The 16,875-nt window shown below is 53.7% G+C and overlaps 8 protein-coding genes across 8 annotated transcripts; 3 read left to right on the forward strand and 5 right to left on the reverse strand.

Annotated features, from left to right (window-relative positions):
• Positions 1–832: 832 nt before the first annotated feature.
• On the reverse strand, positions 833–1,642 carry A1O1_07409 (uncharacterized protein; the record flags this gene model as incomplete). The annotated part of the gene is made up of 1 exon (XM_007728278.1): positions 833–1,642. The coding sequence occupies one exon, from the start codon at positions 1,640–1,642 to the stop codon at positions 833–835; it is 810 nt and encodes a 269-aa protein (XP_007726468.1).
• A 1,034-nt stretch (positions 1,643–2,676) lies between these two features.
• On the reverse strand, positions 2,677–3,412 carry A1O1_07410 (uncharacterized protein; the record flags this gene model as incomplete). The annotated part of the gene is made up of 2 exons (XM_007728279.1): positions 2,677–3,179; positions 3,247–3,412. The coding sequence occupies 2 exons, from the start codon at positions 3,410–3,412 to the stop codon at positions 2,677–2,679; spliced, it is 669 nt and encodes a 222-aa protein (XP_007726469.1).
• A 1,342-nt stretch (positions 3,413–4,754) lies between these two features.
• A1O1_07411 (uncharacterized protein) lies at positions 4,755–5,915 on the reverse strand (the record flags this gene model as incomplete). Its single annotated transcript, XM_007728280.1, has 1 exon — positions 4,755–5,915. The coding sequence occupies one exon, from the start codon at positions 5,913–5,915 to the stop codon at positions 4,755–4,757; it is 1,161 nt and encodes a 386-aa protein (XP_007726470.1).
• Positions 5,916–6,844: 929 nt separating this feature from the next.
• On the reverse strand, positions 6,845–8,305 carry A1O1_07412 (uncharacterized protein; the record flags this gene model as incomplete). The annotated part of the gene is made up of 1 exon (XM_007728281.1): positions 6,845–8,305. The coding sequence occupies one exon, from the start codon at positions 8,303–8,305 to the stop codon at positions 6,845–6,847; it is 1,461 nt and encodes a 486-aa protein (XP_007726471.1).
• A 1,074-nt stretch (positions 8,306–9,379) lies between these two features.
• Positions 9,380–11,851, forward strand: A1O1_07413 (uncharacterized protein; the record flags this gene model as incomplete). The annotated part of the gene is made up of 2 exons (XM_007728282.1): positions 9,380–9,778; positions 9,827–11,851. 2 exons carry the CDS (start codon positions 9,380–9,382, stop codon positions 11,849–11,851), a joined length of 2,424 nt encoding a protein of 807 aa, XP_007726472.1.
• Positions 11,852–12,055: 204 nt separating this feature from the next.
• On the reverse strand, positions 12,056–13,079 carry A1O1_07414 (uncharacterized protein; the record flags this gene model as incomplete). Its single annotated transcript, XM_007728283.1, has 2 exons — positions 12,056–12,944; positions 13,006–13,079. 2 exons carry the CDS (start codon positions 13,077–13,079, stop codon positions 12,056–12,058), a joined length of 963 nt encoding a protein of 320 aa, XP_007726473.1.
• A 683-nt stretch (positions 13,080–13,762) lies between these two features.
• Positions 13,763–14,816, forward strand: A1O1_07415 (uncharacterized protein; the record flags this gene model as incomplete). The annotated part of the gene is made up of 3 exons (XM_007728284.1): positions 13,763–13,837; positions 13,895–13,982; positions 14,077–14,816. The coding sequence occupies 3 exons, from the start codon at positions 13,763–13,765 to the stop codon at positions 14,814–14,816; spliced, it is 903 nt and encodes a 300-aa protein (XP_007726474.1).
• Positions 14,817–15,729: 913 nt separating this feature from the next.
• On the forward strand, positions 15,730–16,812 carry A1O1_07416 (uncharacterized protein; the record flags this gene model as incomplete). Its single annotated transcript, XM_007728285.1, has 3 exons — positions 15,730–15,955; positions 16,006–16,079; positions 16,138–16,812. 3 exons carry the CDS (start codon positions 15,730–15,732, stop codon positions 16,810–16,812), a joined length of 975 nt encoding a protein of 324 aa, XP_007726475.1.
• Positions 16,813–16,875: the final 63 nt, after the last annotated feature.

The following is a 16,875-nucleotide window of genomic DNA, read 5'->3' on the forward strand; positions in this document are numbered from 1 at the left end:
TCCAGTGGCATCGTCGCCCTCTCGAGCAATAGATTGAATTCTTGCAGAACTAGTCATTGTCAGTGCGCCGCTCTACTGCAGAGTAGAATGCTAGTGGCTGATAAAAGACCACTGTCCAGATAGCGTGACTTGTGTTAGATAGTCCTGCAGTGGGCTGCGGTGACATATCGCTACTTCTCAATGATAGGACTGTGTCTATGTATCCAAATACCTTCCAGTTTACCTTATCCAAGCATCAAAAGTACCAGATCACATCTCTCTTCCTCAAGCTCTACCGTATGAACACTATCATGGAGCTGCTGGAGGCCACCATGCACTAACCTGCGCATTTGCCCACGTCCACGCTGCTTCATCGCCGACTCGGAGAGACCACCATCTCCTCTTGCGCGGCCCTGCTCCATCGCACGGCAGCCATAGTCAGATGGTTGCTTATTAGCGCAGACCCTTGTTCGTTAGCTGCCGATTAGCAAGATCCCTGAGACCGCTGAATCATCAAGACAGCCAACCATCAACACATGGTGGCACACGACGTTGCGAAACTTCGATGCCCACAGATTCCCAGACCGAGCATGGAAACAATGACAAAAGAAACATGGCGAGCTGGAGTTCTTGAAACACTGTGTCTCTCAATATCCAGCTATCTGACCATGGCTTGATTGCGCGTGCATCCGGCACAACTGAAACGATCTCCCTTTGATGGGTGGTCATCAAATAAATGGTCAAAGCTGGCAGTACCTTCTGAGCCATTTTGATCGAGTCAGCTTCGTGATGCTGCATACACCCCATCTCACATGGATATAGATGGGTGTTTGGGTAGGTACGCTTAGGTACACTACGGAGGGATCTCTTTGCCTTCCCAGTCCCAACATCTGCCACGTCCAGCCTCCTGCACGCACGCGACAACGTCCATCAATCTCTCTGCGCTGAACTCTGGAGTGAACAGTCTTTCTTTGGGAGTACTCTCCCAGAACTCTTCACTCAAGCCAGTCTTGACCGTCCCAGGGTGCAAGCCAATGCACATGGCGTTCGCTGCGCTTTGCATCCTCAAGTAGATGTCTGTCGATTTGACCAACTGGTTGAGTCCAGCCTTGGAAGACCGATAGCTGTACCAACCGCCGAGACGGTTGTCGCTGATGGATCCAACTCTTGCACTCATCAGAGCCAATACCGCCGAGTCCGGCATTGCGTCAAGGGGCTCCAGTGTGGCCGACTTTCGCGGTAGAAAGCGGCAGAAGTGTTTCACCAGCATCATCGGTGCCAGCAGATTGAGCTTCAGTGTCTCCAGAGCCGCGTCGTACTCGATCTTGTCGGGCGCCCTTTCCGGCACCAACATACCAGGAATCATGAGGCCCAGTCGTAGATGAGAACTTTTGTTCTTGCTCCTGTCGCCATAGCGCTCTTTGCAATATCCGGCCAAGTTGGCAATTGACGACTCCGAAAGGACATCACACTTCTGCACGTCCAGTCGCGAAACTTGCGCTGCACTCAAGTCCAGCGATGAAACAAGTCTCTCCTTGACCCCGGACTGATCCGATCGTGCGGTCGCAACTATGGGCACGCTGGCCGGCAAAGTCTGGAGCAGTCGACGGGTCAGAGCCATGCCAATGCCCCGTGAAGCGGGTGTGACCAGCGTCCAGGCCATCCGGACACGAACTATGCCTCCAGTTCTCGAGGCCTTGTAGCGGGTGGAGGCTTGTGTTCCGTCGAGGTCAACGGAAGTGGACCAGCTATGGCCTGAGTTGACCGTCGTGGTTGATCCCCGAAAGGACAGGCCGTTAATCCAGCATCTTTGAATCTACCGTACTATTCCATTTGCTCAAGACAAGGTTCGAGCCGTATGGGTGTATAAGTGCGTTGCAGAGACGGTCTGTGGGTGACTCCTTAATTCTTGCTGCCGTCGTGTCTGGGAAGACCTAGTATGGCATGCAGTTAGATCTTCTCTAGAATTGGTGAAATCTATCCCAGCAAAAAGACCATTGGACGTTTCTTATGGTGTGTTCGGGGGCTGCATTGGCCATGCCAGTGTGGCGCTAGGATCTGGAGGTGTAGTACGTAGTAGTGATGATGTCTATGACCGTTCACCAGTCGTCTCCACTGCCAGCCTTGTCTCCAAGATTTGCTGGCACCCCGGTTGCAGCCTTCTCGCCTGGCTCCCACACGGCTGCAGTGATTCCAATATATATATATATATATATATATATGCTACGCATCCCACTCTGGCTACGTTCTACCTCTTCTTATGCACTGTCGTCTCGGAGCCAACCCTGAGCGGATTCCCAGTTTGAAGATCTAAGTCGTGACATGTGGGAACCTAGATATTCAATTCACTCGACTGGTCATCTAGCAACTATACTAGGAGTGGTTCGTACTATAGTCTTGATTCTGGCGATCGACTTGTCGGCGCCCAGTCTTCCTTTGCCGCCTGCGTCCACTCTCGCCATAGACCCCGACACCATGGTATATGCACGCTTCAATGACTCACGCAACGCTTGCTTGATTTCAGAAATATGCGTGAAAGCACACCTGTGGTGATGCTACCGAGATGCAGCTGTAAACCAGGAGAATGAGAGCCAGCACCCACCTCCGGCATTGCATCCCACTGGTACCAGCAGAATATAGACCAACCCATCTGCAGAATGCAGCCGACTGTCACCAGTGCAGTCTCACCCGGTCTCCTTAAATCGGTCCGAACCCGCTCTTCTCGTCAATCAGTCTGTACCGTTCCTTCTCTTTCCGGTCCTTGATCAAGCACAGGCCAGCCAGCAAGAGCATCATATCGACGGCGACGAAGCCAAAGAAGGTGGTGAAGACGAGATCCAAGAACTTATTGGCGAAGACCCCGAACGGAGCCACGCAAGGTCCGAGGCGAGCGGCAGCCGCGGCACTGGTGCAGGTGGCGTCCTTGACGAAGAGCGCCGGATTGTCGTAGCCGCAACACTGAAACTTGGCCTGCAGCAGAGTCACCGTCGAGGCGGGCTGCTTGTTCCAGATGGGAGCCAGGTTCTTGTGGATCTCGAGCGTGGAGAACCAGATGGCCAAGCCAATGGCTAGCGTCATGATCGCAGCCGCGATGACGCCCGCAGCATGCAGTTTGAGAAAGGTGCGGTTCGATTTGAGGAAGAACGCGGGGACAGACAGGAGGAATGTGACGAACATGACCACCGAGTTGGCCATACTGGCTGTATATAAGTCGTTAGCGCATTGTGACGGGACAGGTGATTGCTTGACTCCTCAGAAAAACCTTACCTGTCAGCGGACAATGGTCGAGGAGCAGATTCGAGGCAATATTCTCCACATTGGTGTTGTTCTTGATGTTGGCCTCCGTGAACAGCGGGATGAATAGATGTAGGCCGGCAGATAGTAGAAAAATGAGATCGAAGGCGATGAACATTAGGAGGATCTTGTTGGCCATGTTTGCTGTCGATCTCGCCGATCAGACGGGAAGTGTTGCGGAGGGCTGAGAGAATGGTCGAGGATGGTCGATTTCGAGGGCCCTATATGAGGGACGGGCGAGACCTGCTCGACAAGTTTGCGGTTGTCCAGGCTCGAACTGGTCGAGCGCAAAGGACAGGATATCGGAGTGCTGGTGGTAAAGAAGAAAATAGCGAACGTTGAATGTTGAGATGGATGAGAGAGAGGGGGGAGGAGAGGAAGAATGAGAATAGCAGAATAGCACCAGGCTAAAAAGCGCGGAGTGAGTGCGCACAAAAGACGCCTGGCGTAAGGAGAGCAGGAGAGTCGGAGGTGCAGTGTATCAGAACCGACATGGATGCAATGAGTGCATTGAGTGCAGTGAGTGCGTTGAATGGTGGTGTTGAAGCATTGACGCGACAAAAAGGGGGCCGTGTCCGTGTCCTGTACGTCGCGGGTCGTTTCAGAAGATCTCCACCAAAAGGCAGGGACCGTTCCAGCCACTGCATATCCTCTCACCTGATGCCTCCGTTGGTAGAAATATTGGCATAGTCATCCTGGAGAGCAATGGCATGAATCGCTGGTGGGTGGATGGGTAGTACTCATAAGGCGAAGTATTTGATTGCTGTTAGAAAGAAAGAATGGGTGAAGCAAGATATTAGTACGTAGTACCTACTACTACCTACTACTACCTACCCAGTAGGTCTAGGTACCTACTCTATACTGGACAAAGTGGCTGGTACGGACAGATCCCCGTAGGCGGACACAAAGGGCACTTTACTCTGTCAGGGCTAGATCGAGAGCTGACCATATCACGTGCTGCCTCCCGTGGTTCGCTTTAACACCTGGACCTGGTGAAAGACCTAGACTTCGAACTCAGCCTCTCATATGGTACCAGGCGGAAGTCTTAACACATGCAGAAAGAGAGAGAAACTTTCTGAAACATCTGTCCTTCATTACCAACCTGCAATGCTGGGTGGAGTGGCAATGTCGCTCTCTTTCCCTGTTGTACAATACTATATTATATATGTCCATAAGACAATGATCGGCCCCAATGTGTGCCATATACATGATATTGCTCGCGTGTCTGGTGACTCGTGGCATAATGCTGTAAGGTGTCGCTGCCTGGCGCCAGGGACGTCCTGTAATACCGTCGATAGTGACCAAGGTCAGGAGTGTTGGCGGCACGAGGGCTCGGGTTTCAGCTGGGAACAATGCCTTGATCAAGACTCTCCGTCTCTTATACAGCCATTGTTGCTTCCTTCGCCAGCCCAAGACAGCTCGACCGGTTGTAAGACAACCTCTGTATTGCGAGGGAGACATGGTTCGCATCCAGCAGCCGTTCAACCTCCGTTGGTTTGCGCTATGATCTTAAGGGGCCAACTCAGGTGTTCTTGCCAGCTTTCAGGCAGAGACGCCTTGACTGTCTCGAGCATGTATTGGGCCCATCCATTGATGAACCACGTGTCTGGTTCATGGAACTGTGCCCAGTATATGAGCACGCAGTAATGGGCGAGAATGATCATGGCCTCAGGTTGTTTCTCGCTCAAAAGGTCGAGAAACTTGGGCGCCAGATTGAGCGGCCACACGAATGTTGCCAGGACGGTCGCATCGCCTCGTTGCCTGAGCAGCGAAGCTTGAACAAACGTGCTGAGGAGCGAATGAATGGCCAAGTCGTATGCCTGGGCGGTTTCTTTGTCGTCCTCGGGAGAGCTGCAGATTCGAAAGAGCTTGGTGATTTGATCCGTGTCTGGGAAGATATACGCTGCTGTATTCTCCATATGGCCCATCTCGTCCAACAATGGCTTCAGGAAGCTGCACCGGATGCTCTCGGAATGCAAGTTCAGCACCATGTGCGCCCCTCGCAGAAGGTAAAACCAGTGAAGCACGTCAGTCGTCAGGTCCTTGGGCGTGTCCTTTGCGCTGGAAGCAAATGTGAGGATGATAAGTATACAGGAGAAGGCGAATAGGGCCTGGCAATTACTCTCGTCCACGTGCGCAAGCGTATCCTGAAACTCGGAGAGAGCAATGCTCTGATGAGTGGATCCGATCAACTCATAGTCGGCCCTCTTGTCAGGATGAAGATATGCCAGGTGGAAAGCTGCCACGGCCAGAATGCCACGGAGAAGAAAGTGATGCTTGAATCCCAACTTCACAGTGTAGACTTGCCACAGCGCGAGCGCTTCGGTAGTGTGGGCATTCGCTAGATCTACTGCGACCACGCTCGTGAAGTGGTGCATCAACTTCAAATCGGTGATGTCGAGATCGGTGGATTTCTTGGTACTGACCAGGTCTGGCAGATGGAAGGGATCGACAGCATTCTGCGAGGGCGTCCGGCCAGAGACTGATGCTGGCTGACCGGACAGCTGTCGCGCATCGGCATGGCTGCCGGGAGAATTGCTGGCACCAGGCGACAAAGAAAAATCACAGAAAATCTGGCGCCGTTCGCAATTGGAACATATGGGGTGGACCTCGTTGCACTTGAAGGTTGACGGTGTAAGCATTTATAGCGGTCCCGGAGGGTTCCGAGGACACTGACTGACCTTGATGCGCCGGACCTTGCACTGACTGCACCCGTTCTTCGATTTTGTATGCGAACGGCGCTGGCCCTTTGGTGGCATGAGAGATGGGGTGACTTGTCGAAGGGGACTTGAAGCGAGGAGAAGGGCTCATGTCCTTTGTAAAGATCTGGTGGTCGCCGCTGGAGTCTATGGCAATGATGGCCTGTGTGGTCGCGACAGCGCAGGATTGTCCGATTGACGGACGAAAAGGAGCAGAAAAGAAAGAAGACACGAAGAGAGATAGCTTGCTAACATTAGGTAGGTAGGTATCTACCTTATGCAGATGCACAGTTCGGTTGAGGATATTGCATTGACTGTAGGTGGATTAGGCGCCCGAGTTTTTGTGGAAGTGAGAGTACAAGTTGGTGTTGGTTGTGGTTCAAGTTGTGGCTGTGATGCTCCACTGTACTGCCATGTGTCTGTTTAGTGTTTAGTAAAGTCCACGGCCGAGGCACATGAAGCTGAGTCAGCTGCGCTGCGCTGCGCCAGAGCCCAAACAAAGAGCGCATTTTACTCGGTAGGTAGATACAGTACTGTGTACACCATACTAGTACGTACTGGGGGTGGATTAGACAAACGCACTTATTCTGGCTTATTAGATACCTGGTACCTAGGTAGGTAGGTAGGTAGGTACCTACAGACGTACACATCTTGTTTCATACAAGTCTCTCGTAGTCAGCCAAACCAGAGGACAACAGCGCAGCCTCGTGGCCCTCATCCCCTGGCCTGTGACCTGTTGATGTCCACTATCCTCGAAGACACTTTTGCAGGAGTATGGGAGGCATGGCAGGCTAACGACTCCCAGGAGCCGTATGCCCATTCGTATCTGAACAGTATGCTGTGCCTATTCCTTCTCATATCAGAATCGTGCCTCACCAGTTCTTCGGTCTGCGTGCCTTGTTCTCCCGCTGTCTCTTTTCCTTCAGTACACTCCTGCGCCTCAGTTTCCATGCTCGATTATTATCGCCTCGGTTTTGCCAAAACTTCTTCTCAAACTCGCTCTGTTTCCGGGATGGTGTCTCCATGAGATGCTTCTGCGACTCAAGAAGACCTCCGGAAGGAGTATCAGCCTCTGGACCATCATCGTCTTCCTCTTCCTCTTCCTCGTCGTCCGGCAACCCCGAACTTCCATAGCTGTTGAACCGACTCGGGTGCGCCGTATCGGGTGTGGGCGCAGCACTTCGCAGACCTCTAGACTGCATATCTCGGGAACTGAAAGGTGTCCCTGGCATATTGGCCCCTTCATCAACATCGTCTTCATTGCTGGCCTCAAAAAACGAGAACGACGTCGTGACCTCCAAGGACGGCTTTGCTACATCCTGTGAGGCAGGCTTGCTAGGTTTTTTGAACAGAGCCTCGAGAGGATGGACCTCTCCTGGCACGGTGGGCTCCTGATCGGTGCCTGTGGCGGAGCTCGCTCTTTCCGAACCCGCTGCCCCGGTGTCCGAAGACTCGTCCGACTCCGAGTCAGATGATGAGCCAGAAGTGCTCGTTTCATCCTCATCCTGCCCGTTGGCAACTCCATATTCATCATCAGAGGAAGACGTAGAAGCAGCTGACGAGTGATCTGAAGAGATCTCCATGTCTCCACCAGCGCTCCTCAAATGCTTGAGCGTCTCTTTCTTCACCAAGATACGCTCGCTTTCTGGTTCAACCACTTGACCGGCTTCGTCAACCCAACCCTGCCCGTCAATATATTCTAAATTCCCTCTGGTGCCTTGAGCGTCATCCTGTCGGAGAAAGGAAGGTTGCGTTATCGAGTGTTCAAATTCATGTACCACGCGTTCACCAGGGTTCTTTTTGGACTTCGCTTTCTTGCCTGATCTGGCTTTGTTTGGGGGCAACTGCGTGCGGAAGAGGAGCTCATTCTTGTCGGTAAACTTCGAAGTCGAGGATGAAACTTTCCCTTTCCCCTTCCCCTTTTTGCCCGACTTGGTCAAGTCAGCCTCCGTCCACCCGCGCTTCACCTTGCGAGTTGGGGGAAGCTCATAGCCCAGAATGACATTGTGCGCCTTCTCCGACCTCTTTGTGTCCGAACTAGACTTTTTCGTCAACGAGTCCTCCGCGGGTTCCTCAAGACGCCTGCGTTTCGCCGGCCGCGCTTCTTCGATCTTGATCTTCTTGCCCTTCAGAATGGCTCCGTTGAGTTTCTTTTTGATCTTTTCCGCCTCCATCGTAGGCAAGTCGAGGTAGCCGTAACTGTTCTCTGGGAATGTTTGGACCGTGTGGTAGGATAGGTTGGAGACTTGGTCTAGTAAATTTGGACCGACCACTGCACGGAGGAGGTCAGGGCTGAAAGGCGTTATGTGCAATCGCATCGAGTCGACTGTCATAGTAATCAGCCTGTCTCCAATTGTAGACGCCCAGCAGTCCTGTGTTGAAACCAGCGCATTGAATGCTGGCGCCAATTTGTCTGGTGGTGGAGTTCGGCGCCTGAATGAACGGATAAAGTGTTGTACAATAACAACAATAATAAATGGAGAAGAATCTTCCCTCACTGGCACTGCAGTCTATCAGCTATCACCTACTACTACAGCAGTAGTATAGTAGTAGCTGCTGACTACGACTACGTCCCTCTGTAGAGCCCAGCAAGGTCAGTACTACAGAATAATGCTTGCTGCGTGCCTCCCTAGCCCTAGCCTAAGGAGCCTAAGGAGCCACCGCGGGGCTCATCATGCCATCAAGCCGGCAGTGGCGGCAACAATCATATTAGCTGAGGCAGCGAACAGCTTCTTGAAGTACCTTACGTAGTAGTCCACCATCCATCCAGCTATAACACAGGTCCGAAAGACTACCTAGAGGTATCTCTAACCCTGGTTTGGTCTGGGGGTTGCCTGTGTCATATCGTTATCGGTCGAGTTCGGAAGCATTATCCATGCACGCACGACCTTCTTTAATCCTGGCTACCGTTGCTCACTCCCACTTTCACCCGCAAGTCTTCGCCGGTTAGAGGTCGCTAGCTATCCTTCGTTGCATGAAACTTGGCGGGCTTGCCGTACAGTGCCCACTGGGCTGTTGTTGTCTTTCGCTGCACTGTGCAACTGGATTGCGTCGGAAGCCACTCTGCTAGAACCCAACCTCACATGGATACTATGTGAGATCTCTCCACAAACCGAACCGCATTTTACATCATCTACCTCTTATTATTTCCTGGCCCGAGTTGCCATTGATCCTACCCGACCTTCGTGTTCTCTCTTAGTGAGCACTCCGTCCCAATCCGGACAGTGAATTGGTCCCCAACATCGCCTGCAACCACCGCCCGAGAAGCCGAGCGATTCCCATCCTGCCTAAACTCATCACGATTGTCTTCGGGAGAAGAAGGCAGACGGGATATGTGGCGATGATCCCAACGTACCGGGGTGGTCAAGCAGTAGGAGGTTGTTGAAACATCTAGCCGTACTGTCAACATGGGCAATACGCAGACCAAAGAAGAACGTGGACAGGGTTCCGCCGGCTCCAGGGTCGGTGGCAGCGTGAGCTCGGCTGCAAGACCAGATGCGCAATCCAATGGTTCAGAGGCTTCACTTCGGGCCGTGTCCTCTTCTCGCCAGCGGACGGGCAGCCGACCGGATTTCTCCTTTCTCGGCATCGGCGGGAGTAGTGATCAAGATGCCTCTTCGCTCGAGGCCAGGCGGGAGAACAAGCAGGAGAGAGAGGCCCGGAAGGCAGAGAAAGAAAGAGTAGCAAGACTTAAAGAGCGCGAACGCAGCATGAGAGAAGAACATGTTGATGGAGGCTATCTCGTCACTCAAGGTGTCTACGTTGGCCCCGAGGACTTTAACAAAGTTATTGTCCGTCAACTCATGGTAAGTCGCTGTGTTCCAGTCCAGTTCTCCTTGCTGATGGCCGCACAGATTGAACGGCGACTGGCGCCCTTTTGGAGAGGCTTGAACGACTTCTCCGATTCCTGGGCAGAGCATCAACTTATGGCAGCGGCTAGAGGTATGCCGATCCCGCCGGCCGATGAGGTCCCTCCGGAACTCGAATATCGGCTCACCAAAAGAACAACGACGGACAAAACCAAAGGCTCGTCTCTCAAAAACGCCACGATACCCATTGGATCCAGGTCGCAGTCATTCCAATCGGATAGTTCAGCACGACTATCCCCTGTTCCTCACTCACTCCCGCTTGGTTCTACGGCACCGGCACCACCATCTAACTCGCCGAGCACTGGCATTTTTAGAACTCGAGCCAAAACACTGGCCTCCCTAACCACATCATCCCGCGGTAACTCACAAGCCGACATGACGCCGAGAGAGTTCCAATTGCCGCCGGACCCCTTCGTCAATGGCCAACCCATCGAGGTCTATCTGTACAAAGACGCCACGGAGTGCCCAATTTGTTTCCTTTATTATCCTCCGTATCTCAACACCACCCGATGTTGTGAACAGCCAATCTGTTCGGAATGCTTCGTTCAAATCAAACGCCCTGATCCACATCCCCCCGAGCATGAACAGCCAGAGCCCAATGCCGCACCTGCGTCCGATGCGGAGAGCGAAGCACAAGAGGAAGGTCTCCTCGTCTCAGAGATCGCAACATGCCCTTATTGCAAGACTCCGGATTTCGGCATCACCTACACGCCACCTCCGTTCCGAAGAGGGCTCACATACGGAACAGGATCTCAGCCTTACCAAGTCATGTCGGCAAGGTCTTCTCAGACGTCGATCTCCTCAGGTAACTTGTCCCCCGGTCCCGGCCGTCGGCGGGGCACTTCGCTTTCTGCGAACGCCCCGGAGGTAATCACCACAGACAAGATCCGCCCAGACTGGGCTACGAAGTTGGCGGCGGCTCGTGCTCACGCTGCGCGACGATCTGCAGCAGCCACAGCTCTGCACACCGCAGCGTATTTGATGAACGGACAGAGCAGTGAATCTCGAACGTTTCCGGCGTTTGGTCGAAGAAATATGCTCAGGAGGCCTCCTTTGGAGGGCACAGAGAATGGTCCTAGTTCAAACTTGAGTGCGCTGGCAATGTTGGCCGAAAGGAATGGTGCGCGTCAACACGAGCAGACGAATTCGGAGGCGAGAAATCCTTTCCTACCCCCGCCTCGCGGTAGCAGTTCTCGCAGGAGCAGGATGGACGACCTCGAAGACATGATGATGATGGAAGCCATCAGGCTAAGTCTAGCATCCGAGGAGGAACGCCGCAGGAAGGAGGAGAAGGAAGCACGCAAGGAAGCAAAGAAAAAGGAGAAAGAGTGTAAGAAGGCGGAAAAAGCCGCCCGCAAGAACAGTCTCTTCACCTTGAACTCCACCACCAGCACCGGCGACGGATCTAGCAGTTTCACGGAAAGGTCTCGCAGTAACCTCTCGCTAGGCTTGGAGGATGAATCTCCGGCGGGCAAAGGCAAGGCGATTGAGCGCAGCGAGACACCCCCATCGCAAGGGCCGAGTGTGGAAGAAGAGCCGGTGCGGCCGTCGTACATCCCTGCCCTGTCGCTCTCTGGTACCAGCCAGGAATCATTGGCGTCCTCGATACCGGTTCCTCTCGGAGCTGAACCCTTCCGACGATCACATCTGCGGCAGATGTCCACTGCCTCTTCTGCCTCCTCCTCGTACGTTGATTCTGGCCAGGCAGCCGCCTTTTCTGGTTCGGATACCCCCCCTCCCGGGAGCCTTGAGCCGATGTTCAACTTCCGAAGTTTGGCCGCAATGATTGGCGAAGATGAGAAAGGAGAGAACACCGCACATGTGGAGAACGTCAATGGTGATCGTTCTCCCAGAAGCACGGAAGACCAGACGGCTATGACCGAGAAAACCAGGCCTACGAGCTCTGAAGGGACTCTGGACTCCGATTCGGGGAACGCTGGAGGAGACGACCCAAGCCTTGGAAAAGGCAAGAGTGCGATCGGAACTTCGCCAGCATTACCAGATGTATAAAAAACTGAACTGGTGGCTGCTTAGATGGCAAGCACTTGAGAAAGCTGGATAGAAACCGCACGGGGTTGCAGCTAGGAGTCTGAGACAACGAGCCGGATCGCAGGAGGAAGCTTGCGGCTGAGTCCAGAGAATCAGACCTTTGGCTTCGTGACGAGACCGTAGAATATTAGGATTTGGCAGCAATATACAGGTCAATTGACACCATCACCGAACCCAACCTTCCTTCTTCATTGCCTCCCTCGTCCACTCCTCCAACCTCTCTGCAAGCTTAACGTCCTTGGCCGCACCGCTCTGCCACCAAGGCTCCCCAAACCGCCGGAAGATTTCGAGATACATGCCGCTCTGCTCGGCCGTCATATCCCGACTCGCCACACAAAACAGGCTGTTCCACGACCCCGTATCGGCAGGCCACATCAATCCAAACATGCGTACGACCGAGAAAAGACTCATCATGCTTGACCCCGACTCCCCCAGCGACGTGGCAAGGTTCGTCTCAACCAGCCCTGGATGCACGGACGAAACCCAGATCTCACCCTGCCCGTTCTGCGCACTGGAAGAACCGGGGCCGTACTTCTTGTGCAGGGTTTTGGTGTGCAGAATGTTGGCGAGCTTGCTCTGTCCGTACCGGGCCCACGGACCGCTATACTTGAGTGACAGGTCCTTGAAATTGATGCCGCCCTTGGGTGCACCCAAGTGGCCCGATGAAGTTAGGTTGACGATGCGCACGCTGCCGGGAGGAAGCGTCCTGGCGGTCCGCAGCATCAGAGGAAGCAGGTGCTCCGTCAACACCCAGTGCGCGAGGTAGTTGGTCTGCCACTGGGCCTCGTGGCCGTCTTTGGTCATTTCGAAGGGCGTCGCCATGATGCCTGCGTTGTTGACCAGGCCGTGTAGGGCGGTTTCGAGAGTGAGGAAGTGCTTGGCGGCTGTAACGACGCTGGTGAGGTCCCTGAGATCCATTCTGAGGAGGTCGATATTGGCTGACGAGTACATTTTCTTGATGTTGGCGATGGCTGCTGCGCCCTTTTCTGGGGACCGGGCGCACATGTAAACGTGGGCGCCGTGTTCTGCTAGGTGGGCTACGGTGTAGTAGCCTCTGTGTTGTGGTGGGATCAGTGATTTGGGCTTCGTGGTGAGAGGGGAGGGGAGAGGCTTACATGCCGGAATTCCCACCTGTGACTATGAACACTTTGCCCGTGAGATCAGGGAGAAAGTCTGGATGGAAAGTCATGTTTCGATGAGTACTTGAGCCAAGGTGTGAAACAGTGAAAGTGGGATTGATGACCTGAATCGAGTACTATGTTCTTGATGCTACGAACAGTTATGTCGGAGTTGAGGAGTTGCTATGATCTTTATAGTGTATTGTTTTACTAGAGCAACGGCCGAGATGTTTGTATCTTGATCAGATATGGTGAGCCAGCCGCATACCTACTCTGTACTACTATATCACATTCCACTTGGACATGGTGAATAAGTGAACCAATGAGAGGATTCGGGTGAGCCAGCTGCATGAAGCATGGGGCTCGCCTGCCGAATCTGGAGCTGCTAGCAAGGTACTAACCAGATTAGCGCCCCTCGGGAAACTTAATCGAAACGTTGCCTTTGCCAATCGATTGGTGCATATGTGATGCTGGGCCCCGTCATCCTGATCCAGACTAGTGGCGTGAGCAGGTTGCAGGTCGCTAGACCTGTCCAGGTTAGATATTCTCGTATTGACCAATGATACTGTGCCATTTCACCAACCCTCTTGTCTGTCTGCGCCTCAGCTGCGGAATATTCTGTACTAGTAGTCGTCGACATATCTTGTGAGCAGGCTGCAGTAATCACCGTATACATAGTAGTAAAAAGCATACGTGCACCACTGCATTGATCACCAATTTCATCATCACCGCAAATTCAACGTCCGCTAGCATCATGATTCGTACATATCAGACGGCAGATTCAACAGCATCATACGTCCAACTCGTGTCAAAGCCACAATTGGTCGAGGTACGTACTGGGCGGCCTCCAATCACCACCACGACACAACTTGCTCACCGCGTACAGGCGATAAGCAGGGAAGATGACTGGACCGGGACCAAGGACGCCACAGCACGCAGACGGGCACAGACTAGACTTAACACGAGGGCATACCGTAAGTAAGGCCTCGTGGTCTCTTCCGTCCAAATCAAGAGTCGAGACCAGGCCGATCAAGAGGTACCCGATTATCAAAAATAACAGTCCAGTAGGGAAACGCAAAGCCCTGGCAAAGAAAGCGGAAGCATCCAGTGCCGCCACCGGGACACTGGTCAAATCAGAAGTGCTGGTGGAATACTGGGACATTGAGCAGCAAGCCGTCTCCATCGCCCCAGCATCCCGGATCAAGCAACTATACAATGCGAGAAATCCCTTGCTGCCAAACAAACCTAGAAAAGAGCAGCTTAACATTGTCTTCCCCCTCTGTCCAGACCACCTGATCACACTCCTCCAATTCAACGCCCTGCGCGCTCTGGCCGTCAACCGCACACTGATCTCGGGGATCCTCGTCACGCCGCTCGAATGTGACGAGGAAGTTACCCACGTCATACCATACCCTACCAAGCCCGAACTACTCCCTTCGACACTGCTGCCCACAATCCTCCAACAAACTGTGCCGCACGGCGACTGGATCGACATCTTCCCGTGCCCCGAGGGACGAGACCGCCTGATCCGGGCCGCCGGCACCTTCGACGAGGACGAGCTGTGGGCCGACTGCATCGGCGGGCTGTTCGAGGGCTTTCCCGACGACGAGATCGAGCGACGCGGCATCATTGCCTGGTCGCCGCCCTGGGAGATGGCGGGGTGGGAGATGTCGGAAGGGTTCCTGAGGAAATGGGGGTGGTTGTTTAAAGGGTTGCCCGGCGCCTTTGAGGCGACGAATCGGTGGCGGATGACGAGAGGCGAGGAGCCATTTGTTCACGATGACTACATGTCACTTACAACTGTATGACCTTTGTATGTTCTGGAGAACTATAACAATTGGTAAGTCCGCAGAAACCAATATACCCATCCATTTCTCTCATCGCAAGGACGAACCTGAACCGTCGTCTTGACCATAATGCCACTCGGGAAGCAAGTCAGGAATTGATTTCATTCCTTGGTACGTACTCGTTGGGTCTACTTTGACCATGGACGACGCATTCCCGGCCGTGGACAGGTACGACCCTGACGCCACAACACTGTCTCATAGATTGCACGATTTGGACGTTGGGGCGTGGGCGTGAATATCATGTTCTCACGGGAACGAGGCAGGGGGGGTTGTTATCGCAGCGAGGCAGCGTTAAGGAGTCAGAATTGTTAGACTCGCTACTAGTAGTTCGTAGCTAGAGACAATCTGTACACGAGCTGCGGATGTGAATGTGACGGGGCAAGGCTGAGCTTGATTCGTCACGGTAACATCCATCATCAACGATGGAAGAAAGGGTGCGTACTCTGTAAATGATGTTTGGAAGCGTATCATCATGGTGGATATAACTGCGTAGTAACGAATCGCGCCAGTTTGACAGGACGTTCGACTTCAACATATCGCTATATTGACTGGTGATTGGCTAACAGCGACGCGACACTTCATTTCCAGTAGGAGCGTCATGGGCCTGCGCCGGCCTAGGGCCCAGGTATACAGCGGCATCTGTGATCTTCACCACCCTGCCCGTCACTTGCTTCTTGTCTTTCTTGACTGCCCGACAGCTGAACAGTGTGTGGCCGGACGCACTGAACCGTGGATGAGTGCTGCAACTCGAACCTACATACTCTTCGAACTCCCGACTGCGTATGGACCACCGTCAGAGCCTCGACCCCAAACAGCCTCACTTTCTCTTTGGGTGATCTCCCTGTAGACCTCAACTGTTTGGTACAGCACAACCATGGCCCTGGATCCGACTACCGCTGCCAGATCCTCTCGTGGTGCATCTCTTTCACAGACCTCCAATTCCGTTTCCACCGCCCCTCCCGGTTCCTTGCAATCCGCTTCGAGGAGAACCTCCAGCCAAATGCTGCCCCCGCCGCTACCACAGAACAACAGTCTCCCAAGCTCACCACGGCCGGCACAGGCTGCAATCATGGACAACGCTGGTGTCGGCATTGGACCAGGTGAGAACAACAGATGTGGACCATGGATCTACTTCATTAACTCTATGCAGGACCCATTCGGCATCCCCGACCTCTCACCGCCGCCGAACTACACCTGGAACTGGAAAAGGAGCAAGAGAGCATTGTGAGATCCGGCAAAGAAGAAACAGAAGAAGAAACATACACAGCTAACATATCTGGAGGTCAATCGCCTTACCCGTGAACTATCCGCACTGCGTGCCCAGACGGCGTCGGTAGCCTCCACGACCTCTTCGACGTCCGACCATTTCTTCTCCAACAGTGATCCTTATATGCCCACAAGCGGCACAGGGACGACCATCATTCCCACCGCTGCTCGTCGTCACCGATCTTCTTCGAATCTCTCCACCCGATCCACAAGATCTATTCGAGACAGCCTCGCCAATGCTTCCAGTACGAGCGTGTCCGGCGTCGCCGCACCGCGAGATCAGAGCGTCCAGGCAAGCGCTCGACCCAGCATGGAGCTGGGCCGTCCGGACATGAGTCGGCACAATTCGACATCCGCGTCGGGATTCCGCACCAGCTCCATGACCTCCTCGCCGCACATGAGTCAAAGTGGCTACGGTTATCCTCACCGTGCCTCGGTGTCCTCGAATGCGCCCAACCTGTCAAGTTCTGCCGCGGAGTCCGTCCCTCATTACCCACTTCCTCGCAGCCCCAGTGCCACCGCCGCGGTCGCCAGTGCGAGGTATGAGGAGGCCACACTCCAGCGAGGAGAGCTGGAGGCGGTCAAGCGAGAGAATGAACTGCTCAAGGTACGGGTCAAAGAGCTAGAGAAGAGCCTCCAGAGAGCCAACGAGACTAATAATGGTTCGGCCTTGGCGGGTTCTGGCCCTTGACATTCTGCACTGTTGCACGGTGGTCAGGAGCTGACACTGGCTGTGGCCACAGCAACAAAACAA

This window comes from Capronia coronata (assembly GCF_000585585.1).
Source record: "Capronia coronata CBS 617.96 chromosome Unknown acBCG-supercont1.6, whole genome shotgun sequence".
In the NCBI taxonomy this organism is placed as follows: Eukaryota; Fungi; Ascomycota; class Eurotiomycetes; order Chaetothyriales; family Herpotrichiellaceae; genus Capronia; species Capronia coronata.